Source organism: Catharus ustulatus, chromosome 1 (assembly GCF_009819885.2).
Source record: "Catharus ustulatus isolate bCatUst1 chromosome 1, bCatUst1.pri.v2, whole genome shotgun sequence".
Lineage (NCBI taxonomy): Eukaryota > Metazoa > Chordata > Aves > Passeriformes > Turdidae > Catharus > Catharus ustulatus.
The window spans coordinates 36,806,868-36,833,584 of record NC_046221.1 but is presented as its reverse complement, the minus strand read 5'-3'; the positions used below and the strand labels follow the sequence as shown (position 1 = coordinate 36,833,584).

Here is a 26,717-nt window from a genome sequence, read left to right as displayed (position 1 = left end):
AAAATAAATTCTGCTTGTCAGTTCACTCTAAAATGTTTTAAACTCAGCATTTTTCTGTTATTCAAACTTCTAGAGTTCATTTACATAGCAGAGCCCTGTGGGAGGTTCATGTACTTGGATACCAGAGTGAGGAGTGCTGGATAACTGCCTGTGGACATAGATAAAGTAGGCTTGAATGCTGGCAATAAAGTTTCAATGCAAACAGGATGACAAATTATGTAAAAGTGGACAGATTCAGGATTAAGTTAGATTAAAGATTGAAGAACAATTAATAAACATTTTTATTAGCATTTTGTGGTTACAGGTGGAACAAGTTTTAGAAGAGCATTTACTAAGGATATCTGTAAGTTGCTATTAATGGCAGTTAAATGTTCTATCATTTAAATCCTAAATTTTTTGTATGCTGCAGAGAAATGGAACTGCTTTTTCACTCGTATGCTAGTCAGTATCAAACAACACAGGATAGGGACGAGAGAAGAAGTAGAGGTCTGAGGGCTTCTCAACTCTTTACTTTTTCCTAGACTTCTATGGCAGCCTGTCCAGCTCTTCATATCTGGTCTTTTTCACTGATTAATCCTCTTCCAAATTAAGGTAGTATCAGCATACTTTCTTTAATTGGCTATATCACATTTCTTTGTTCTGGGGGCTGGTTCTCTTTTTGGCTGAAAGTATGAATTCATTATTTTGCTTATTAGACTTGAAAACAGGGTTATTATCTTCTTCTTTTCCCCCTTGTCCTTGGAATACCCAATGAAGTGAAGATTTCCAGATTGTCAGTAGTCATAAATCTGTTTCTTCCTTCTGCTAACAGTTTAATAATTAGTCTTTAAAGGAGTTTTAAAGTTCACGGTAACAATTGTTTCTTTTTGCTTATTGTACCAGATAATTATAAACAGAAATGTAATGCAATTGCTGATCACGATATGTAAACCATGCAGAGTTACACCATATATTAAATGTATACAGATTTTGTTGGTAAGTTAGAAACAGCAGCCTGCTTGGTCCTTGAATGTTCTCATGTTAGCAGATAACAGTTATTTATTTAAATCTGCACTTCAGTTACTTGCTGGTGTTTTTCATCCAGCTCACGTAATTGATAATTCTGCCTGTAGTCCCAGGTGTAAACTGATCCTGCCTAGTGATCTGAAGTGACCATAGGAATTCACCCTTGCCCTCTTCTAGTGGGAATGGAGTCTGTAGCAGCAAGCTACAGATTAATACCAAATGGAAAGGAAGTAACAGGTGGGTCTCCTTTTTTCCTGTAACAGCAAGTCTACAATCAGCACTGTGAGAAGGCAGGAAGAGTCAAACCTCTTCAAGGTTATATTTTGATGCCTTAACAGAGTAATCACAAGCCTGTTCATCTTCAGTTGTTTTGAACTTTAGCTCTTTAAGTGCCTAGCATTTTTGTATTTGTTCTGCCATTCTGTCTGTGAATTTTCTACCTTTCAAACCTAGAAAAAGCGAACCAACCAGCCAGAAAACATTGACAGTACCTAAACATAAAGCGAAAGGAACAAAACGTGAGTTGCTTGGAAGAAGAAAGTAGTCAGGTTTTTAAGAGAGTACATTTGATTGTCTCTGTCATCAGCCTCCAACAGAGATGAGCTGGTGACGCCTTTGACCGATTGCTGTCATCCTAGCCACTGAAGTACTGGGACTTTTATCATCCATATGGAATTATTTTCTCTGTGTACACTGAAGGTGAAAAGATTCAGAAGGGGGCAGGAATGCAAATACAAAGAAAAGGCAGACATTCAGGTCACATGCCCCATAAAGCCACAGAGAGCTAGTTTTCCTCATTGAGAGCAACAGCAGCCTAAAGGTTAGTTTTCCTAGATGAGGAGAATTTGTAGTTCAGAGACAGTGAGGAAAATTGTCACCTGCTAAGACAGCTGTCATGGTAAAGTAAGTAATCTTTTCCCATATATTTCCTGTAAATCAGAAGCAAGAACATCAAAATACATTTTTGTCAATCGAGCTACATCAAATATTTATACAACCCAGTGAAAATAGCTTTTTGCGCACAGTAGGAAACCTTAATAAAAGATGCAGTGGTAATGGAACATTTTCAGAGGAAGGACATTGATTGTAACCTCTACTTTTGGAGCCTTTTCTTCAAGAAAGAGTGAAGTTCAAGAGTAGAGATTGGGAAATTACACTACAAACAGCAAAGTCAAAATATTTTGTTTTATTGGCATTTATTACTGCCCTATTGCAAGTGGATAAATATTTGGAATTTTTAAGGAACTTTTTAACTTAAGCTATGTTCCAGGAGCCAAATCTTGTTAAACAAGAGATTGCCAAAAGAGAATACAACTGCATTTTCATGATCAGAATCAGGAAATACTTTACATAGGAAACAGTGAAAACTGGAAAGACCTGCTTACCATCTAAAGCTATAGATGACTGATCTTTGTAGGCAGGAAACATCCAGCTGAATAAATGTGTCTTTAAAATGTGTCCTGCAGAAATCTGTGTATGAGTTGACACCCTAAAGTGCCAAATATAATCAGTGGAAATCTAGGCTTGGACTGATATAGTTAGTAGGATTTGTGTTGTGATCCACCTCATTCTACATCAGGATGTGCAAAAGAGATCAGATACATCTAGATAATACTGAGATACTTGGTGCTTCCTTTGCCTTAGTCTTCACAGACACAGGCAAAGGTTGCATCTATCTTTTTAAAAAAAGGCCAAAAGGACAAACCAGGGAACTACAGAGTGGTAAGCCTCACTTCATTTCTGTCTGGATCACTGAGTTGGTCCTCTTGGAACTTGTGGACACATGAAGGAGAGGACAGTGTGTGGGGACATTCAGCATGGATTTAGCAGGAATAAAACATACTTGAAACTGATTGTCCTCTGTGATAAAATAACGATTTGTGGGTGAAGAGAAAGCAGTAGATGTCATTTTGGGTGAATTAATCAAGGGAGTTTGGTAGTAGCTCCCACAGTGTTTTTGTATCCAAGCTAGGACCATGCAGCCTAAAAAGTCTAGTTGCATGGCTAGACTCAGGGTTGTGGTTAATTGGTCACAGTTTACCTGGAGTAAAATGTGGAGTACCACATGGATCTATCCTGGGGCCTGTTGTGTTCAACAATTTTATCAATGATGCACAGGAGGCAACAAGGCTTGCTTTTGTCAAATTTCTGGATGATCCCATATTCAGGAGACAGCTGATGTCAGAACTGGGCTGCTGTCCAGAGCAACCTGGGCAGGCTGGAAAAACATGCCAGCAGGAGCTGTTTGAAATTCCATGAGGACCAATGTCCTGCCTCTGGGAAGGGAGAGACCTTTTCACTAATCCAGGCTGTCCCCAGCCTGACTGAGTAGCAGCTCTGTTGAAAGGTCCAGTGGAGTTTTAGTAGGCAGCAAGCTGAAGATGAACTTGCACTTGAGAGAGTTAGTTCAGCCTGGAGAAAGGACAGCTTTGAGGGACCTAACAGTGCCTGGCAGTGCCTATGAGAAGACAGTCAAAAAGCTGGATCCAGGCCCTTGATTGTGGTGTGTGGTAGGTGGATTGAAAAAAAAGATACATAAATTGAAATAAGAGGTCCTTTTTAGATATTAAAAAACAGTTTCTCATCATGAAAGCAGTCACTCTCTGGAAGAGGCTGCCCAAGAAGTTGTGCCATCTCCATTCTTGGAGATTTTGAAGATGAAGCTGGATAAAGCCATGAGTGGTCTGGTTTGCAGTTGTATTGAACCTGCTTTGAGCATCCTTAGATCCCCATCCAGCAGAATTATTCTATGATTCTATGAAACTGTTGGATCAGGTGCATCTCACCTAGTGGGCCAGCTCTAGAATATGTGACTGTCAACTTAAGTTGCTCTTAGATCTGTGTAATAATGGTACTGAAACAGACTCAGCGCATCTGGCCATTTCCTTGCCCTTCTACACCTCTGTGTAAGGGTTTCCCTGAAATTCCTGCTGATCTTGACAGCATGGCATGGGTTCTAAGTGTCTTTTTTTCAAAACATGACCCTGCTAGCTTTCTGTCTGCTGCATTCTCCTTTCCCCCATTATTCTCAGCACCCTAAATGCTTCACATGCAAAGGAGTTAATGATCAAATTATTCTTCCCTTTGCCTCCCTTTTTCTCTGGAAGTGTAGTACATGACCTGTAAAAGGTAAAATGTGTGACCAAGGTGTGATATGTGAGAATCGGCAGGTGTGCATTCGTAGCATGAATGTTTAAAACACTGCGGCATGGCAGGTGGAGGGAGGAGGTTGGTTGAGAGGGAAATCTCAGTGATTGTCACCAGCCAGTTTCTGTAGAGTTTTTCACCAGCATCACTGTTGAACAGACACTGTTCATTACATCTGCAGCTGTCTTTCCGTGATCATTTTCCCCTTCCAGTTTTCTCATTTTCCATGGGTTTCTTTACTAGCAAAAAAAACCCCATTAAAAATCAATGGATTGTGTGATTGATGGATGAAGCCTTCAACAGTAATCATTGTACTTCCAACAAGGAAGCAAAATCTTAGAATCATTTAGGTTGGAAAAGACCTTAGGATCATGAGTCCAACCATAAACTCAACACTGCCAAGTGAAGTTTCTGCTGCCTGTAGGGTCTCCTGAGCTCAGCTATTGGTTTCTAAAACATTGCATATGTGCCATCACATTCACATATGTGGAAGCTGTAAATTGCATGAGTGGAATGTGCAGCAGAATGAAGCATAAAGTATGATTTACGAGAGAGTGAAACACACGCCTGCTGATTGTGTTTTGATTGCTTATTAATTAGCTGGCAAACACGTGGTGAGGGGAGAGCTCAAGCTGCAGTTGTGCCAACAGTGTGACACTGAATTTCATTAAGGGAATTCACAATACAGGAGCAGTGCACTGCTGCTGTATAAAGCTGCCCTGGCGAGATCTGCATGTTTGTGTCTAGCAGGGATCTGCTTTCAGTCTTAGGTGCTGTCCTGTCATTCCTGCTTTGGAAAATTCAAGGGCTATTTGTACATTAGAGTCCTGAAATAGATTTGGATATGGGTTTGGGTGTTGGAATGTGATATATCACAGAAATTGAGTTGGATCCCCTTTTGTAGTGTCAGGTCTAACAAAGTGCTGTTTTTGAATGAAATCCAGTAATTAAATCTTGTACCCTTTGGTATGTGGCAAGTTTGCTCTCCCTGTGTTTTCAAACCTGTAACGCAGTTACTTAGTAATCTGGCCTGTTATTTCACAACAAAAATGTCTGTTCTTTTCACTTGGATGAGAAATCTGTCTGGATGACAGGAGTTGCTGCTTTGTAGTCCAGCTCATCCACCTTGGAGCAATGTGTAATTCTGGCTTGCTGTAGAGGTGAGGAATCTCCATGTCTCTTTATTTTAAATAGAATTGCAAGAAACCTGCCTGTGAAAGCAGTGTGAAAGTAGACAGAGAATTTTTCTTTCAGTCTCCCAACAGAATCTCAAGGATTCTTAATCCCTACTAAGTGGTTTACAGCTTTTTTCCTTCACAAGTGAACAAAAAAAAAAAAAAAAAAGCTCTGTTAGTTTAGAGACAAGTATTTGCATCTCCTGACTTGCAACTTAATGTCTCGACTGCAGCAGCGGCAAAAGAGAATAAGGGACTGTACAAATACAAACAGAGGGTTGTGCACTGTGAGTCTTGCTGCACTGTGTGTGTGTAGACATAAGCCTCCAGATGTAGGAGTCTGGTCTGTTGCGGGCTTTGCCTGCAACAAATTTGTTATTTCCAGATAATAAATTGAATTTAGATAATATAATGACATTGGAAGATGTTGACTGAGATTGTGTCTGCAAGAGGTAAGAAGCCTCTTAATCCTCCTTGCTGCTTCCTTTGTGAAAATTGTTTGTGAGTTTGATATATGTTTTCTCTTGGAGGCAGCGATTCCTTCCTGCTGGCATTTCTTGACCTTGTAACATCCACCAGGAAAGCAGGATGACCCTGATGAAACACCTAAGCAGGCTTATCCAGAACACTCCCCTGTCAGTTCAAGAATCTGTCAGTTTGGCATGTGTGACTGCATTTCAAAAACATGTATCATACCAGTTCAAGGAATATAGTGTTGCTAGAAATGTAAGGAAGCTATCATGCAAAATACAACATTTGGGGAGGGGATAAGCAAGGTCTTTATAATCAGTCATAAAGGGTAAATATACTGTTCATATTAGAAAGGCTGAAAAAGACGCTTTTTGACAATGTGAGAAGAGTTTTCTCTGTTTATGAAGAGCACAGTCCTGCTTATTTACTGTTTTCCTAAACATAATTCTATTGTTCCATCAATCAGCTTATTTTAACAAAGAAAGAAAAGTATTTTTTCCCCCAGTTATTCTGTTTCTGTTCTGTCATGGAGCTGACAAACCTAAGTTCTGGTATATGGGAGTGATTGCTGGTTATGGAGTGTGTGGCTGAGTTAAAGGATAAAGTGCTGCTCAAATAACTTTAAAAGTATGTGTTGTTTGAAAAAAGGCTGAATGTGTAGGGAATGCAAATGAGAACAGAGAGGCACTAAACCAGATGGTCAAAATGCCTTCGTAAATTGATTAAATAGTTATGAATGTATCTTTTCTTTCAGACTGTTCAGATATGCCAGATCATTCTTAGTCTGTGTAGATCACTGTATCTGCAGTGACTGATCCATATGCAGGGTTCTGACTTGTGGGAATGAATGGATATAGTCACAAGTATCAATATCATAAATATAAATCAGCATACCTTCAAAACCCCTTGTAAATAACACATCGACATAATACATGGTCTTTAGTGTATTTATAGCTTCGAGTAAGTGAGTAGTACTGCTAAACTGAGGATTGAATCACTTTTGCCTGCTCAGAATGGGGGAGCTGTAGTTTCTGATGGTAAAGGCTGGAATAATGAACTGGACAGCAAGGATTGGTCTTAAAACTGCTAGAGATACAAGTCTCAGTCATTTAATAGAGCTAGACTATCAGAGAATGTCTATGAATGTTTAAGTAATCTCCTTGGAAGAATATGTTATTAATAAATTTAGATCCCTCAGTACACTACAAAGCTTACAGACAGCCCTGTATTTTCACAGATTCTTTACATGGGACAATGGATGGAGTATTTATCTTTGAAGATGTTGCTGTGGAAGACAGTAAAACCACGCGGGGCTATGATGCAATTGTGGTAGAGCAGTGGACTGTCTTGAAGGTATGTGTGCAGTCTTTCTTCTTTGACCTTCTTTTGTAAATCAAAACACTGCAAGACTGTGAGACAGACTCTCACGTACTGATCAGTGCTCCAACAGTACCATCCAGGCAACCGAAGTGAATGTTAGCAGTAATGCCAGATCACCACACTCTGGGTTTGTACAATTCTGATTTTGACCTCAGCTTGTTTTGGAGGGTAGGAAATGTGAGTGGCAGTGAACAATGAAAGTCAGGGCTGTCTGTCTCAAAATTACAGATGTCTGCTAGATTAACTGCACAGAGGATCTCCATTGGTTGTCAGGGCAACATGATCACACAAGTCATTGTAGCATCGCAGTTCTAAAAACGGCATCCCTTTAGGTAGGCAGGTTTAGCTGCAGCAGGAAAGCAGGGAGAGAGCTACCTTGGCTCTGTCTGTCTTCCTTCATATGCTAAAAAAACGTAGACAAACCACTGTCACAACTTGGCCTTCTGCAGCTCCAGGTGCCCGTGCAGATCAGTAGAAGCACTACTTAGGCCAGATTGGTCAGCACCCATCTTCCACAGCAAATTTGATACACACAGTACTTCTGTGTTTGAAAAGCTGGGCTTAAATTCTTTGAGACCTGAAGCAAAAAGAACGTGATGGGGCGGAAGTAGTTGCATAACTCTTAGGATACTTTTTTTGTTCTGTCTGATGTCTGCTAGAAATAGGGGCTGTGTATCTATAAAGGCGGTACCTGATCATTTCACTTGAAATGTATTGGAAAGGGTGTAAAATCCTTAGACACATAATCCCTCATTTTGGCACACACATGCCAGAAGAACAGATTAAGGGAAAATGGGACAGATGCTAGACTAAACGTGTAAAATTCCAGGAGACTAAGATTAAGAGTTTTGTTATTAGATGATTTTGTAGTGCAGCAATAAATGGCCAAATAATAGCGGCTACAAACAGCTTGCAGAACAGTTTAGTGGGTTAATAGCAGCTTTTCTTGTTGCTGGTATGTGTCTGAAAAATTATTCCTTTGTTGCATTAAATGTTAGTCAAGTTATGACAGACTTAACTGTAAATTCTTGTTCATTTTTAGGGTCAAATTGCAGTGTTGCCACTCAGGAACAAGGTTTTGGGGTAATGACAGGTGGTTTCATGAGTGCATTAGGTCAGGGCTGATCAAGAAGGCAAATGTTAAGAAGCATTAATGTTAACCATATGTTTAAAACTGTTAGGAAATGAATAGAGGGTGAAACAGCAAGTATATACTACTTCATACTACTGTGTAAGCTGTGTTTGACAGCACCTTATTTCAGAAGGCTGTGTTTGCACAGTAATTGTTCAGAGAAGAGAGTGGGCATGGTCAGTGATACAGACAGCTTCCATGTTAGGAAAACTTTACACGTGTGTCCTTTCAGCCTGGAAAAGAGAAGAATGGGATAGGTAGAGAGCTCCTAAAACATGGGAAAGAGGTAAACAGGGATTGTTTGCTATCTCTTCCAGTGTAAGAAATAAGTGCCAAATGGCACTAGTCAGGACCAGGTGCAAAACAAACAATAGAGAGATATTTCAGATAATTATTTATGCAGCAGATGTGTGGAACGCCTTTCTGGACAAGGTTGTGGGTTCAGAAAGTTTAGAGGATTTTGTATTCATACAAGCATTTTAATTCAGATCAGGAGTGCCTTTTTGAAGCGAACCTACCGATCCATCCTTAATATGCCTCACTTCACCTCACAGAATGGTCCCACAGTGCACAAACTGGATTTCTTGCAGTAGAAACTAAACCAGAAATGCTAAGTACGCAAAATATTTGGGGCATGCTTAACCTAATATGTATTACTTTTCCTTAACCATCACTTACAGCCATGTTGGAAATAGCTTTCTGAGTTATAAACAAATTCTTGGCCAGAGCCAGTTTGGCTCTCAAACAACCAATCCAAGGTTCTCCGTCTCAGTAGGATATTGTAACAAAGTTAGGCATAATCTGTGTGGGCACAACACAACTTCTGTCAAGCTGTATGACAAGGATAATGGGGATCTTGTGTTGGCAGAGCGCTGACCAAAACACCAGGACACAGCAGAGAATATTTTTTAGCAGGGTTCTTTGAAGTGTTAGAGGCCTCGTAGGTGGAGTATAATTCGCTTTCAATTCTAGAAATTCCATGCTGGAGAACACAGCTGGTCAGCAGATTAAGGAATGAACCTCTCAATGCCATCTGGTGTGTCAGGCGATGCTGTACTGCGACACACCATGTCTTTGTGAGGGCTAATGCGGAGAATCTCCTGTCCCAGACATAAGATTTGGGATGTGCAATTTCAGAAACTCACTAATACTATATACAGAGCTTGTCAGTGTGATCAGATTATTCTCTGCTGTAATTAAAAATTTGGATTCTGGGTGTTTCCTGGCAGTTTTGCCCTTTTGAGATCAAGTGTGACTGTTCTGTGAGCATTACAAAAATGTTCCCCACCAAGCTGAAAGTAGAAGAATATGGGAAAAAACCAACTTTCTGAAGGAAGAATGTTGAGGCATTAGGGAAGTCTTGCAAGTGTCTTACCTATTTAGAGAAAGAGCAGAGCTGGCCACCTTTATTTTCTCCTCCTGCAGTTTGATTAACTGCCAGGATATATCTTGCCTCGTGGTTTCTGGGACGTAATAGATGTAGGTAAAGTAATGGAATCAGTGGAAGGACTGGAAGCTGGGGAATCTGTAGGCACTTGCACAGTGTCATACCCAGAAGGCCAAATGTTAAACCCTGTTGGAATTCACCTTTATTTACTATCAACATGGAATAATGCAGTGGCAGAGGAAGGGACTGTAATATGGAGAAGGAGGCAGAGTTCAGTGGTGACAGAAGATGTCCAGGAGCCAGTAAAGGCTTCTTTCTGAGTGTTACAAAGTACAGTTGTTACAGAGATAGTTATGGAACAGTGGAATGACTCATTATGTAGAAGACTGGGGCTTTTTTGGTGTACATTCAGCTCTGATCTACATTAACATTTTCTATTTGCTACTTCCATTTCTACCAAGGCAGTGGAAGAAGCCCTGATGGGCAGCATGAGATAAATGTATATAGTGGATCCTTATTTTAAATTTTCTATCAGATTTGGTTATCTGGATGAGCTTTGGAGTTACTCAGATGTGATCTGAACTGAATGTAAATTTATTGTGCTGTATCCTAATTAAGAAGAAGAAACAAACAAAAGAATCCCAGCCGCAACAAAAGAAAGCTTTTTTAGAAAGGGAGACATGTAGCATCTATCGATGCCCTTTAGAAAGAAAACCTTTCTAAATGAAAAGGTAAAGGGTTGCTGTTTAACCATTAACACAAAAGAGAGGGGTTGGCACACCTCTTAGCAGAGAAAGTGCTGCCTTTTTAATTGCCAAGGCTAATAGAGAAAATAAGCTGAACAGTGTGATGCACTCAGTATGTGTGTAAAATGTCAGTTTGTAGAGGATGTAAAGCTCGCAGCTGTCACAGTATGTGGTCCCGCCAAGCAGCAGACAGGATGTAATAGCTCTGAGTAATTTAACTCTTTCTTCTCATAGAGCTGTGGTATCCCCTACAAATGACCATAGGACTTATTGTGACAAAATACTGCACTCATCCTTGTCACTTTAACTCTAAAAATGTCAGGACATATTATTTCCACTGCAGTCTCTGAGATCTGGCCCTAAAACTTGTTTGATGGTTTTAATTCTGCTTGTGTAGGCAAATGTGGGTAGACAGTTCTGATTAATCAGAGCCTGCATGATTTCCCTCTCCCCAACTCTAAATCTGTCACCTTCCCTTCACCATTACTCAAGACAAAATAGCTAATACTGTCTTTAAAACAGAGTGCTCTAACATTTATTTTAGATTGCTGCATTGTTCTGCCTCTGAAGCTGTGTTTATTTTGAAAATATTGTCCTTAATTTACACTTATTTTCTCATTGAAAATCTTGAGCTGCTGATTCATCACGTCATATTTGCTGCTATACTATACCATTGGTGTACTGACATGAATTAAAATCTCAAGTATATTGTGGTGTTGCCGTTTCCCTGGCGGAATGCGGTTAGTCTCCACCATAGGCATGGTAAACCTTTTAAAGTGCATCGTAACAAAATATTTAAAAATTTATCCGTGCTGAGCCTAGGTTGCAAGTTGCCTTAATGTAAACCTTGGAACACATTCTCTGGAAATGAGGATTTGATTTGTCTGTAAATCTGATTTAGGTCATATGTCAGTTAAGCCATGTTCTGCTGTCTCCGGCCACGGGAGAAAGGCATGACCAGGTCAGCCAAGGAGCTGATGGCATGAAAAGCCCAGGGGAGTCGTGTGTGTGACCCTCTTTACCACTCAAAGGACAGATGTGCTGCCTGGGCATAATATTTCAGTAGTGTGTGTTGCTGAATTCTTGTTGCTTTTTAAGAAGAGCTGAACAAAAACCTTCAAGAGCCTCATATCTTCCAAAGGTTTTGTAATTCTTGTTTCATTCCTTTATATAAGGTATGAAAGCCACATATATACATATGTATTTGTCTGCTGAACTCAGTAGACATAGGTTTAAAATCTGTTAAAAAGCCACATGATTAAAATCCATAGGGTAATCTTTTAATTGGTTTTGATGATTAATGTAGTAACAAAATCTAGCAATATGAACTTGGAACCTCCCTGATAATTTCTTGTGGCTTTGGTAGCATTGAACATATAACAAGGTGAATGCTTCTTCCATGTGAGTAAAGGGCACTTGAAGTAGAGACTGAAAAGCAAACATGAATTAAAAAATCCTTCCTAGCTGTCACAACTTGCTAAGATTTAGTTCTCTGCTCACCCATAAAATCTTCAAGGGAAAAGTGAACATCCCAGATCTAAACTTCCCACTTAAGAACAAGTTGAGAAAAAGTAATTCAGTCTTCTTTTATACTTCCTGTATAAAACCACACAGGGCACAGATGTCTTTTGCCTAGCAGCTTAGTCCACCTGGTGAGTAGTGCCCTGGATAGTGCATCTGTGTGAGGATGTTGAGTGGGAGTGGGTGCTGGGACCCCAGAGGCCACACACAGGGTGAGGGGCAGCACGGCACTCGCCTTCCTGCTGTGTGAGCCACTGGCAATGGAGGGTCCAGGCTTCAGCTGCAGTGCTTGCATGGAAATGGATCATTACTTGCATAACTGGGGAGTGGTGCACAAAGCCTTTTGGGAAAAGCCACATGTTGTTTGGGAATAAATTATAACCAAAGGGAATTGTGTCAGGGAAGCTGCCTGGGGATCATTAAGCTGTGTGTGTATGTAAGCTGGGGTATGTAAGTTCTCAGGTAGTGGTTTTTTATGTTGTTTTTTTTTTTTTTTTTCCCAGAGGAAAATTGATGGACAAACAGTAAAATCACTGCTCACCTTAAGGTGACACTTTAAGTGTTGCAGGAATTGTGAAAGTAAAAATGCCAGAATTATTGAAGAAACTGTACTGATGGATTGCTAGATCACATTTATTTCTTGTGTTTCATGGACAGTTACACGGAGTTGTTTCATCATTTGTACATTGTCTGTGCAGTGGTGAGTTCAACATATTTCACAGGATGTTTCCTGTGTGGAGAACTCTCTGTGTAAGCACATTCATGTTGTCCAGTTTTTGCTGCTGACCCTGTGCTTCTATAAATGCAGAATTGTGTTGCTGTGCAAATGTACTCCTGTGTTACAGGTACAGGCAGTATCAGGAGCACTCTGATGTTTCTATTAGTTTATATGTATGCTAGAAAATAGGATTTGCATCCACAGAAGTCACTGAGAGAAGTAGGCATTGTGAGCACAGAAGGGTTTTTTGGTTTTTGTTTTAATTTTACTCTAGATGTGGAGCCAGCTGTGAATGCTACTCAGCAGCCTGTGTGTGTACTGAAATTGTGACTGGATACATCTGAATTGCAGAAAAACTCTCTTAACAAGATGCTGCCTCTATAGTGTTACAGCCTTATTATAGTCTCCAAAGTATTTCACATTGCAGGAATTCACATATATATTAGTAATTGTAAATAACTCCTATTTACATATGCCCAGAATATTGAGGGAAAAGCCTGCCTGTGGATTAAATTTTTTTTTTTTTCTATTACCATTCCACTCAGGTCCCCATTTGGTAACTACTCATTGTTGGTCATTGACCCACCTGCTTCCCAAAGCTACTGGTGGTGGTTTCCAAGAATGCAGGAGCCATCCCCACCCCTCTGCTCCACAGCTAATAGATGTGTAGCAAGTGTCTTTGAGCAAGGTGCTGTGGTGTGTTACACATGGAAATTCAGGAGCAGCTCAGTACTAGAAGAACAAAGTCCAACTTTTTTATTGTGGAGGCATTTGTGAAACTTCTCTTTTGCTTCCAATAAATGTTTTTAATGTTTCAATGCTGTTACACTGTCATCAGAAATTACCTCTTGGAAGAAGTCTGAGAAGGAAAAAGGAAATAATTTACAAATTTAGAGCTTGAATTTAATCCCCCTGTCAGCAGTGTTACTGCAAACATAAAATGTTTGCAGCACGCTTTTACTGGGTCATTCTTGCACAGTCCAGACACTCAATTTCTCTCATTCCATTTTCTTTCTTTTCCACTGTGGTGCAAGTCCTGCCTCTGCCACTTCCATTTCCTCCCTTCAGTGCCCAGGGACAGAAAACCTTTGGCTTTGGCAGAGCTGGGGACTAGTAGCCAGCCTTGGCTGGGAGTGTGCGGTGCCATCCGCGTGGGCTCTCCCCTTTTTATGAGGAGCTGGATTTGAATGCAGTGCCCATTTTCTGCAACAAACAGTAGGTTACACTTTCAAAGCAACTTGTTTTTTTTACTTGCCATCCTCTTTGCCATCTGTCAGTAGATTTTGGTACACAGTCTGTTAGGATTTGCTGATAAAGGTTTTATTAAGATTTATTTAATGGGATTTCCAATCTACCACTCTTTAATCCATGTTGGAAAAATATTAAATAGTGACAATCCATAGCTGCCTTGTAACTAAATCACATTCACTTAACCCAGGAAAGAATGATTTCTGAAGAACTTCTGTCTCACAAGAGCTTAGTAGTTGTCTTGTTTATTATCTTGCTGTGGTTAAAATTGCCGCAGTAGTGGGGGGAAAAGAAAAGAAAAACTGTTAATGCAGTTGTTTGTGTGGCTTGCCCTAGATATTATTCTTATCTTTTTTTCTATCTTTTTTTTTTTTTCCCTAATGAGCAGAAGCAACTGTGAAAGGAAAAAATGCTAGAAACAAACAATACAACTACAAATAGAAAGAATCCTTTTCATGTGATGCAAGTCAAGGGAAAATCCTAGCTCAATATGCTCTGGCTTCTTGACACTCAAGGTGTGATCAGAGATTACTTACCATCCACAGGAGAGTGGGAAGCAAGTTAATTAAAATTTTCCACCCTTTCAGTGAATGAAATGTCTCCCAGTTTGAGACACATTATTTAACCACTTCTTTTTCAGGCATGGTTTTTTCCTACTTCTACTTGTATTAAAATCCAGTATTTGCTAGTTAGAAAGAGCATTGCACTTTTATTTGAGGGAATGGTGTGTTTGAAATTTCATTTCTATTGTTTCTGATAATAGTAGATAAAATAATTGCTGTATTAAATATAAAACGAGTACAAGATTACTTTTTTCCTCTGCACCCATCCCCCAGTGTATTGTTTGTTTAGAAGCATTTTTGCTTTAGAAAGCATTTAATATGACACCAATTAAAGGTCTGTATAACTGTGACTCCTGCTGGTACACAAATTCCAGTCGTGGGATGGAATTACAGCTGATGATTCAGGAGGGGGAGGGAGAAATAATTTCATGTGGTCTTAAAAACCTTCAATTATCTGTATCTGCAAGTCAGGAGTTTGAAGCCCATGTGGATTAACCTGTTTGTTTTGGAGTGAACTCCTTCCTCTTGTCTGTCATCCTCAAACTCAGCCAGTTATTGGGAATAATCTATTCCCCAAGGGCCAGGAGATGAGGTGCAGTGTCTGACTCCAATGAAGCATCGTGGAGTTGGAGGGAGCTCGTTAAAGGGCCTGGGGAGCTCAGAGAAGGGAACTCCTCTGCATCATGCACACACACCTCCTGCCTCCAGACAGCCCAACAGGCACACTAGGGTATTGGCTACCAGCACATGGGAAAAATAGGATGTCACCTTTTTGTAACAACTGTGTAGAACTCTTTAAATAGGTTGGTTGTTTTTGATTTTTTTGCATTGTCAGATTTTTTTAAAACCCCTTTTTTTTATGCCTAATTGACTTTAATAATTTATTTTCTGGTAACTTTACCCTTTTGAATGTGCTTACCTGCTTGTTTCCTTCTGCACCACTGGGTTGTGAAATACACTGTCATCTGCTGCAAATGATGCTTAATCCTGACAAGTCAGACAGGTCCAAAGCCAGCCCTGTCTCGCTGCTCAGAGCCTGCAGGGACAGGGGGCTGTGGCAGGAGTGATGGCATGTCCCTGAAACAATTTGGCTTCTACAGCAGCCAAATGAGCTCTGCGTGGTATTGATGTCCTTCCTCATTGCCGTAATCTCCCTCTGATTTCTGACATTTGTTGCACATCCTGATGCAAGAAGAAGGTTCTCCCTGCTAATCACCCACCTTAGGCAATGAATTCAAAACAGAAATACTCTTTACAACGCAAGATGTTCCTCAGGGCACAGACAAGCTCTGCTGTGCCAGTCCTTCCTGATCTGCTTCCCTCCCCTAAATGAGTGAGCTCCTTCTGGTTTTTCCTCTGCAAACACTGTTTGATGGAAGGAATCTTTTAGACAGGTCCTTTTATGTGGCACCTTGTGAACATCTTGTGATGGTGGATGCTCTGACCTTATTCTTGATCATCATGTTTCGTGTTTTCATCTTTATATTTTGAAGGCTTTGTTGACCAATCTCATAAATCTCAGTGTGTTATTAATATGTCTTTTTGAGAAATTACAGCTTAAAGGCATCTAAGATATGTCATGATTTTTTTATTACACTTGGAAACTCTATTTTAGAAACTGGAAAGAGTGCACAAGTCCTACAGAGGGAAATGGGGGTCAAAGGAGACTCTGAATCTACCATGAGCACATCTGCAGAATAAGTCCTTGTTGCCTCAGTGGACACAAGTTAAGGGCCATGTGGTATTACCCCACTCCCGCAGGGTGTCTCATTCCTCTCACAGTTAAAAATTCCAGTTTGTACAGGGTGATGTTTTAAAGTAGCACCAGCTTTCTAAGCCCCCACAAGCCTCTGTACAGAAGTAACATTAGTTACATTCTCTTGCAGGCACTTTCTGGGATAGAGATTTAAAACATTCTCCTTTTAAGCAGGACTGATACAGCTTCTTCAGCTATTTGCACTTGTAGTCATGATCAGGTTTTTAATAGGTATAGTCAGGCAGCCATTCAGCTATAAAGATATAAGTGACCTAAATTACATTTGTTAGAAAAAAGGAACAGCTGAGATTGGACTTCACTAAAATACCTTGAAATAACTACAGCAGGATTTGGATTAGTTCTGATCAAATGACTGTTTCATTACTGTGGAATAAATGGATTTTTTGGAGCTGGAAAACTATTGTGCCTTCCCCAGTGTTGTGAATTGGCGGTTAAAACTCCTTACGTGCACATGAAACCAGTGTAAGTGCCTGAGCTTTTTGGCAAATGTAACTGTTATTCCAATCAAATTTCTTGTATTTGTAGAGACTAGTAGTTACCATTTGTCTGCTTTGTGTTTATTAAAATTAAAAACTAGTAAATACGCTGTAGCATCTATTCAATAAATTACTGGCAGTCTTGGCAATTAGACACCTCACTGGAATAATCTTTGTGAAACCACCAGTGGTTCTTTGTGGATTGCAGGGTCTGCCATTTAGTTGAAAGGGAATGAGCAAGGCTCTGCTGGGTACATGTGCAGCAGGAGCCAGACTCCTGCACTGAAAGGCAAAGCTTTTTGTCTCGCCCACAGATTTCCTGATTCAAAATAAGAAGGCAGCGATGCGTATTTGTGGGTGATAAAAGGAACAGACTCGTATTTTTTGATGCTGTTGTTGGCTATTTTCCTTTTGATCCATCATGGTAGAGTAACATGACTGATTTCAGTGCAGATACTCAGGATTTGCTGAAACTTACACAAGTGCAGAATCCAAGCAAGGCAATGCTGTCATTTTTTAAGATACTTGAACATAATTTTTCTTGGGAGGAGATAATTGATAACATACAATGAATTTATTCTGTTCAGATCTGGAACGATCTAAAGCTAGATGGATGAGTCAGGCAGTGGAAGAACAAGATCACAGATGTTTACCATTTTAAACAAACTCCTTTAACAGTTTGGGATGTATGGGCGGTCGATCATTTGTCTCATGTTTTTGAACGTTTTCCTTCCTGCCTAGCTGAACATAAAACATGACCCACTTCAATGCAAAACCCCTTTCTCCCTCTGAGAAAACCCACACATGTATTTTTTCTTGGGTTGTTTTTTCTTTTTGGTGTCAAGCTGAATGTCACACTCCAAGTGATGATGCCAACTGTTGCTTTTCCTTCCCCAGGGAGTTGAAGTGCAGACAGATTATGTTCCGCTGCTGAATTCCCTTGCCATGTACGGCTGGCAGCTGACGTGTGTGCTTCCTACTCCCATTGTGAAGACAAACAGGTAGGGAGGGGTGGGTGCTGCCTTTGGGCCAGGGAAGTTGCTGTACAAGCACTGCAGTCTGCACAGACAATTCCCTGTGCAGTCAGTGTGGATTTCCTTGCAAAGCCTGCTGCAGCTGTTCTCGGGGTTTTCCGAACATCACAAGCCACATGTGGCAGGAAGCACATGTCTGGTGGGCAGAAGGATTGCAAGGTGGCAATGTGGTTTCTGCATGAATTTTCTGGGTGTTGTTTCTGCCTCTGTAAACTCCATGACTGTAAAATTCCTGCTCTGGATCTTCCAGTAACATCCTTTAGAGCAGAGACAAAATGCATGATAATGTTTGGAGTGAGATGTTGTCTAGCAGAAGAAAACTACATTTATTCTTAATAGATGTCTGTGTAATGCTGCTGATGCAGTCTAGCTGAGCAGAACTCTATGAGATTAGTGTGTCACTGCTCTAGTAGCCTTGTGTGCATATACATAATAATTCTGTGGTCTACTTTGATATTATTTATATTCTGAGTTTCTAAATGCAAATGTAAATCATCTAAAATAATCTTCATAACTGGTGAAAAACAATCATACCTCTTGTTAATCATGAAGATGGTGCTTTCTGAATTTTCACTGGTCAGGAATATATTTATATGTACATATACACAAATATAATCAATCATGACTTTTTATCTTAAAAGAGTAAAAATATACCCAGCTCTTTATGAGATTTGGATGAAGACTACTCCTACACATAAAAACCTAAAAAAGTAAAAGGCCATCTGTGTTGAGGGAGAAACTGTATTTAAGTTTTACGTAAATGTTTAAATATAAAAATGAATAGAAAGTCACAGTTATTATTTGTAATCCCTGACTCTAAAGATATATATAATTTTCTTCCAACTTTCTGTATCTCACTAATACTTTGAGCAAGAGAGGTCAGTGCAGAAGGGTACCCACCTGGTGGTTGTTCCTCCTGCAATGCTGCAGACCTACAGGAGAGCACAAAGCCCCATTCCAGATCAGTGCCCCAGCAGGGAAGTGAGGAACACTGGTGTTGCTGAGACACAGGCAGTGGGGCTCTTGGGTTTCTTCCTTTTTTGTTCCAAAGAATTTACTCTGTGTTTACACACTAATGCTAAAACATTCAGCAAAACTGTGTCATAGGCTGACAGGCTCTATCAGTCTGAACATTCCCCTCTCCCTGCCCCGCAAAATACCAGACTGCTCAGAGACACCAGGGACAGGCAATGTGAGGATCATTCTTCATTTTGTTCTTCTCTGACCTGCAGAAATAAATGACTAAGATGGATTTTTGCTTTGAATGATGCTGGATGTGAATTTAATTCATTCTCAGGAGTGTGCATTTATTTCTTTTCAGGGAGGGGAATTTATCTACAAAGCAAATTGTATTTCTTCAGAGACCTTCTTTGCCCCAGAAAGCAAAGAAAAAAGAATCTAAGGTAAATGACCTTGAATTTCTGGTTTTTTTGGGTTTTGCTGGTGGTAGTTTTAATATTGAAATTGATTTCCCATAGAAGTAAAATGGCCTATTCAATGTTTCTGTGATACAGTAGCAAGATACAAGGAATGGACCTGTTCAAATAAAAGAAACAAAAAGTGCTCAAATGATGTCAAAGCTCCTAGATTTCATTCTCTATTGAACTCACAGTAGCATTAAAAATGCAGATTTTTCTTCATGTAAACCAGCCATAAACCTCCATTTAGACCTAAAATTCTCTCATGTTCAGTGCCTGTAAGGTGGAACCAGCATATTTTCTCTCACCCATTTCCTGTATTTTCTGTTTAAACTGTTCTCTTATTTTCTCTCTCTCTCTCATGTTCTTTTTCTCTCTCTCTGTTTTGGTAGAACCTGGCACAATGAAGGCCTGATCTTGGCTGTTGTTTCTATTGTGTGAATATTAATTAATTGTGCTGCAATTTACCCAAGAAAAGCCTCTAGAATCCAGCTAAATTATCCAAAGGCATAGCTGACAGCTAATGATGTATGGATGTGGATGTGTGTATATATTCCCATTTCCATTTTTAAAAACATAGCTGGGGGAATTCCTTCCCAGACCTCTCATGCCATACAGCTGTAGACAGAAATCCAGGGACTGGAAAATGAGAAAGTGATGGCCTTCCTTCAGTAGTTGAATTTGCCTTGCCCTTTCAGTGTGCAAGGGATCAGGAAAGCCAGATGAAGTATGGAAAAGATCTCTGGAACCACCTGACAATGACGTTGCTGACTAATGCAGCTTTGTTCTCGTTCTGCCTCTTTGGGCTTTGGTGAGTGCTGCCAGCCCAGTGTCACCTGCAGGAGTGGGTGTGAGGCCATGCAGAGCTGAGCTGCAGCAGGAGATCAGAAATGCTGAGCAGAGCTGAGCACCAGGAGCATTTTACCCAACAGTTCAGATAATTGCAGATAGTTTTCATCTATGAAGCCCTCACTCTTTTGGTGCCTGGTTCTGTGAAAGTTGTCTTTGATACAGTGCAGACCAGGGGAGTGTTTGAACTGACTGAAGCAGGAGAGAATTGCTGGGTGTGTGACTCATTTAGGATTTACTCTCTCTCATTAGCAAAACTGGAGCCCAGAATATTGTGTGAACTCATTACAAAGCCCATTTTCTTTGTTTTCTCTCTTTGTTTTTAAGTGATTAAAGGGATCTTGGGATGAGTGGTTAGAGTGCCTGTATTTGGTCATTCTTTTCCTACCACTGTGTGTGGTTTTAGTGGAAGGGATGGGAACCCATATGTGGTTGTTCATCCTCAAACAGAGAAAGAAGTATGATGCTGATTTCTTGTATTATAATAACACATACATACCATCCAGATGACTTAAAACTTTGTTTGAGTTTTTTTCATTCCGGGTTATAAAAACTTATTTAACAATGTCTGGTTGACAAAACAAAGGACTCACTCCTTGGCAGTGTTAAATATACAGGCATATTTGAGAGCAAGAATCACTGCAGCACATTTTCATACCAAAGGTCAAGGAAGGATGACATACCTTGACTGTAGTTCTGTAGAGGGATGTAAGACTGGTTAAATCTCTGTAAGTGGTTGTTGTGACACATCAAAGATGCCAACCCAAGCATTTGATTAAGAGTTGCTGAATATTCTGCACACACAACATCCCAGGCTCTCAGGACTTTTTTTTTTTTAACTTAAGCTATGGCATGTCTAAAATGTTTATAGATAACCCTCAGAGGAAGGAAATAGGATGATAACATTAAAAAGATACTGCAGTGATGGAATATGTTCTGTCCTATCTTTTCACATCAACAAACTGCTGTTCAAGGTAGTCAGAGGAACAGAAAAGGAAATATGCAAGGAGTGGTACAACTCTCTTCAGTGAAAAGTACTTCTATTAATGTAATATTGAATCAGGGATGAGGTAATTTTGTTCATTCACTTTATACAAAACTGATGCTTATTTCAGCAGAAACTGGTGGAATGTATTTTTGTGAAATAGTGGTGAAAGTACCTGACTGAGTGCATGTACGCACATACACCTCCTACAGCTGGATCTTTATCACATTTAGGGCTCTGATCTTACCTTCTGTCAGAGAGAACTTTGAGTTTAGTGGAGTAGTGGGTGCGCAGCACTTCTGCAAATCAAAGATGAAAAACCTCAGGTGTTTGAATTTTAAACAGCTGAGCTCTAGAACTGAGATGTTATCGTTCCTCTTTCTCTAAACTGCAGTGCTATTGAAGAGAAAGATACCTTCCTTTAAGTAAAACCAAGAAGAGTTTTGCGAAAGCCAGTTTCTTTTTTTTCCCCTTCTCCTTTTACATTAACTTCTAGTTACCAAGAGGAAAGAACATTGTTCCAGCTTTGTAATCTAATACTAAGTTTTGAATGGCTTTTTGATTAAGGAATAAATAGCTAGATCAAAAATTTATGAATACAAAATCTGTTGGCCAACTTTAGTACAGACCCAGTTTCACTGGAGAAAATGGCTTTTTTGAACATAGCTGGGTTTGCTGAACGTCCTGATGAGATTATTTATGCCATTGAAATACTGCTTCTTAACCCATTCCTGAGCTTCCATCAGCAACTGACACTGCTGAAAAAATGGTTATGCACATTCAGAGGTACTTAGCAAACTTGTGTAGGATGGCTTAGCAGTGGCTTGGAACCATGGAGCAAGTTCAGAAGAGGCCTTGAAGTTGGTAAGGGGACTGGAGCACCTCTCCACTGAAGGCAAGCTGAGAAAGTTGGGGCTGTTCAGCTTGGAGAAGAGCAGATTGCATGGAGACCTCACCAGTATCTGAAGGGAGCCTGCAGGGAAGTCGCAAAGGGACTCTTCACCAGGAAGTGTAGGGATAGGACAAGGGTAATGGCTTCAAGCTGAAAGACAGCAGGTTTAGATTAGACGGTAGAAAGAAATTCTTTGCTGTGAGGGTGGTGAGACACTGGAACAAGCTGCCCAGAGAAGTTGTGGATGCTCCACCCCCGGCAGTGTTGAAGGCCAGGTTGGATGGACCTTGGAGCAACATGGTCTTCTAGAGGAGTCTCTGCCTGTGGCAGGGTAGGTAGAACTAGATTATCTTTAAGGTCTTTCCACTCCAAACCTTTTTATATAGTGACATATTTGTCAGCTTTTATATACATTATACCTGTCAAGTTAGTATTTCAGGGCACTACTAGTTCCCTTTTTGATTTCTAATTGTAGTTAAAAACAGTTCTGAAATGGTGGCTGTGGCAAGGGGAGTGCTGCAAGTAGCAGCCTCATGCTTTCTCATCAAAAGACATTAATACAGATGGTTCAGAATGTTTTACTGTTTGGGTATGGTTGTGAGTGTGGTGTTAGTTCTGTTGTGAACCTGGTGAAAAACACTGGAATAATGCCATAGGATTGCTTCTTCTGTCTGTATTTACTCAGCTTTGCATATCCTTCCCTTCCACACAGTGTAGAGAGGAACCCACCAGGCACACACAACAGCTGAAGCAGAAAGCACCAAGCTCTCCTTCCTCTGTGTAACAGAGATATCTGTGTGGGCAGAAATCATCTTAGGTCATCTGATTTGGTCAGGCAACTTCTTTTAGTCTTGGAATCAAAACTAAGTAATCCAAACATGTCTGCTCAGGAAAGTAAATGTCCATGTGAGATTGCCTCTAATGGTCTTTATCATTTGGATCCCTTCTTTGTAGTTTCACTGGAGGTTCTCCAAAGAAGACATGCACAACAGAAAAATGAAGAATTCCACAAAGGCTAAATTAAGTACTAGGGAGAAGCAAAGGGCACAGGAGAAGCAGGAGTTTGAAGTCACAGAGAACACAAGAAACTTAGAAGCACAAATGTCAAGAGCAGCCAAGTCTGATCCAGAACAGCAGCCAGATGATGTCATAGACTTGGGAGACGAGGTGGCTGGGACCAACAGAGGTGCCCACCAGGACGGGGCGTCAGCGGAGACGTGTCCTGCCAATGCCAGCTGTGACACTGGTGACAGTGCTGGGCAGGGCTGCCTCAGCCAGAGCGTGTCCGGCTGCCCTGCGGGGGAGGCTGCAGAGGGCGGGGGCTGCGCACCAGGCCCAGACGGCTGCAGCAGTGATGGGGCAGCGCTGGATGGGGACTGCTCCTGTGAATAAGACCTGCTTTTCAGGAACCCTGTGAGTGGCTGATACTTTGCAAAGACAAACTAACAGATTTTGATAATCCCCACCACTAACTGCATTGCTCAACTGCATTCTTTTGCATTTCTTTGACCTACTTTGCTCCTTAGCACTCTGGTATCTTAATGTTTTAAGTATCTACAGGGCCCAGACTTTTCAACATACAGAAACTGCAAAATTCCTTTCAGTGTACATACTGGGAAATGAGAGCTACTAGAGCTACACTTCAAATTAAAAAGCAGGAAGGGACAAAAACCATACTTTTTTCCATGACCAAACTTAGCAAGCCAGCTTTGAGCCTGGGTCAGGGCAAGTGTTCCATTCAGTCAGATTTTACTATGTAATACTTTCTTGTCCATGTAACTTTTCTGGAGAAGTTATTGTGCCAGATGTTATTTTGTCACTAGGCTTGTAATGTTATAAAAATTATATTTGGACTTCAAGAGGTTGAAACTGAAGTTGGAAAGCTTAGGTAAGCTGTTATCCATATATTTCTCCAGGAGCACACTCACTGACAATACTCTTCTGAATTTTATTAACCCTTACAGATCTTTAAGCAAAAAGCAAATCGTGTACCAGTACAGGCACAGTGGGTAAACAAACCCCATGGTGAATCTGTGAGGCGGATGATTCCAGTACAAAATGCAATTTCCTATTTGGTCTTTGCCAATCAACAGTTCATCAGTAGCTGTGGGGGCTTCAGAAGACAGAAAAACAGGAAACGAAAAGGCAGGTAAAAAGTACTTCTGTCAGTGGTTATCCTCACTAAAATTGGAATTAGATGTTACCTCCTGACCTTTTCCAGGTGGTTCTGCACCACTTCCTCACTGTTATGAAATATCTTGTAGTAAAGAACTGAAAATGTACACAGGGGTCCATGGCCAACAAATGTCACTAAACGGACCCTCCAAAATGAAAATACCTTAACAGACTCTTTTTTCCATACAAGTTGCCATATTCTGGGACTGATACCTAATGGAATTCTGTAAAATTACCAACATTTTTATGTTTGGAGCTACATAAAAATACTTACAAGTGAATGTACATGTAATATAGTTTCTGTGCCAATGTTCTCCAAGTACTTCAGTATTTTTACAAATGTAGGAAGGAATGGTTTCTCTCTTCTTAACCACCTTCATCCTTATTTAGAAGTGGTCAAGTAATCTGGTAACAAGGTGAGAAAACATTGTAAATTCCCCTGCTTTTCTTGTTTTAAAGCAAGAAGTAGAGCTCTGTAAGTGATTTGCTGTTTTTTCCCTTGACTGACTTGTGCTTGATCATTTTCCTTAGTCTTTAAATCAAAATGCTGTACAAAGGAATATGTTTTATATCAGATGTGCACCTAGAGTGGTTCAAAAGCATCATTCATGCCTAAAAATTACTCAGTTGGCAAAACATTGCAGAGAAGGGAAAAATTACATCACTTAATATTCATTTAATTGGGATGAAAGCACTCAAGTTTAAACCATTTGATTTTACACACACAAAGCACAGTGATAGTTTTGTCATTGATTAAAGAGTGTTTTATTTTGAATTCAGTGGTTTAACCACAGGACTGTAAGTAACTTCAGTTTCTGATGCTCTGATGCTGTTTTTCAGTTGTTTCATTTGGTATTTTGAGATTACACTGGGTTCCAATAGCCTCAAAAATAGGTTGCTGCAGTTGTTCTGCTTTAATACAAGGTCTCTGCTTTGTACAATTTTAAGTTCCTGTTTGCAGATTTTATTAGCATAAGATCCTTTTACCTATGGTTTCTATCTCAAGGACCGGCTTTGTATTAATCTTGTTTAAAAATTCACTATATTTAAGGAACGTTTTGCTAGTACAAAGTGTTGCAGTAGAAATACCTCTCCAAATACTTTTTAATAGAAAACGGTTATTGGATTGCAATTTGACCTTGTTTAGCTGAATTCCAACTGCTTACAAAACTAAAGAGAAATAAAGGTCATGAGGAGATTCCTTATTTGTGGTGTTTGCACAAATGCCTATTATTTGTCCCCAAAAGGAGGAATTAAGTTCTCTAGGTGGTGATGAGGAGAAGCTCCTTACTACTGAAATAGCAGTAGTTACTGGTGCTACAGAACTGGCTACTTGGTTTTCCTTGCCCAACAGAGGCCTATGGGGAAGTTGCACCTGTTCAAGCGAAGGCTTAATTTAAAACTTCGTTCCCCTAAAAGCTGGGTTGTGGTTGGGAAGAGTTGAAGAGAACTTGCATGTTTTTTCAGTTTCAAAAGGGCAGCTGGTTTGGGGTTTATAATCTCATAATCAGTTCCAACTTGTGACTTTGAATTACTCTGAGCTGGTTCAGCTGTCTGAAGTTGTGCACGTGCTTGCCCCCGTCCCAAGGACAGCGAGAGAGCCTAAATCATCTCTCAGACAGATGATCCAGATGTGATGAGGGTGGGGGAAGGCTGGTCTGTGGTGCAGGAGCAAGGCTCCACAGCTGTTACCTGCATTTAATCTCAGCTACCTTTGCCATTTTTGACCTGAAAAAGCAGGACCACCAGAGTGGCCAGGAAGTGAAAGACAGCAGTCAGCAACTGGTCATCTGAACAAGCCCAAACAAGCCCCAGCTGTCACACAGAAGTTCAAAGGAGAAAATCCAGCCCAGGCTTTGGAATGGACTGCCTGAGGCAGTGGTGGTGAGGCAAATGGTGGAGGTGGAGTCACCATCCCTGGAGGTGTTTAAGGAAAGACTGGATGAGGCAAATGAGGAATGGCTGAAAAGAGGAGTGGCTGAATTAAATGAAAGATGGAAAAGGGTTTTTAAATTGCAACAAACAGCAGGGAGCAGGGGAAGAGGGGTACAACTATGATGGGTGTCCAAACTCTTGAAGGATCATAATGAAAATAGGTGTGTTAAAAGGGGTTAAGTGCATGGATGATGGGACTGGTACTTCAACTTGCATTATGTCTTTGATTATTGGATCTATGCACTTGAAAACAGTATAAATGAAATAGCCCAAAGTAGCTTTAATATATGTGTGGAAATGAAGCTAAGTACAGAACAATAAACCCATTTCTCCCTAATTTGGCTCTTCTGTCAGCCTTGATTTCTGAGGTGAGTAGAGGAAGGGCTCTGCATTTGGATACCCTACTTTTTCTTTGTAGTTGCTGTGACTCTACATTTGCCTCAGGGAGCCAATTACAGGGCAGAAATGAAGCATGATCAGCCTTTCATGCAGGAATTTCATCCTCACAGAACTGAGGAGTATAAGAAGAGCAGATACTAATTTCTTGCTTATAAACGTTTCTCAGAAGTATGAGCAATGCCAGTGAACAACACGCCTGTGAACTGTAGGTGTAGACCTGTGGTGCTGGATGTGGCAGCTGACTCTAATCAGTACCTTACCTATACACTGAAGGGGGAAAAAAA

The 26,717-nt window shown here is 40.4% G+C and overlaps 1 protein-coding gene across 2 annotated transcripts in view; it reads left to right on the top strand.

Annotated features, from left to right (window-relative positions):
* RFTN1 (raftlin, lipid raft linker 1) overlaps positions 1-25,304 on the top strand; it is a 94,916-nt gene extending 69,612 nt beyond the window's left edge. The window contains exons 7-11 of one of the 2 annotated variants that reach the window (XM_033074673.1): positions 7,036-7,151; positions 17,644-17,747; positions 19,102-19,183; positions 22,879-23,337; positions 23,889-25,304. In XM_033074673.1, coding sequence (XP_032930564.1) covers positions 7,036-7,151; positions 17,644-17,747; positions 19,102-19,183; positions 22,879-23,316 — 740 coding nt within the window. In that variant the 3' untranslated portion in view covers positions 23,317-23,337; positions 23,889-25,304. Of the gene's footprint in view, positions 1-7,035; positions 7,152-17,643; positions 17,748-19,101; positions 19,184-22,878 lie in introns of both variants that reach the window. The other variant, XM_033074683.2, reaches the window with a different exon arrangement.
* The last annotated feature ends 1,413 nt before the right edge of the window (positions 25,305-26,717 follow it).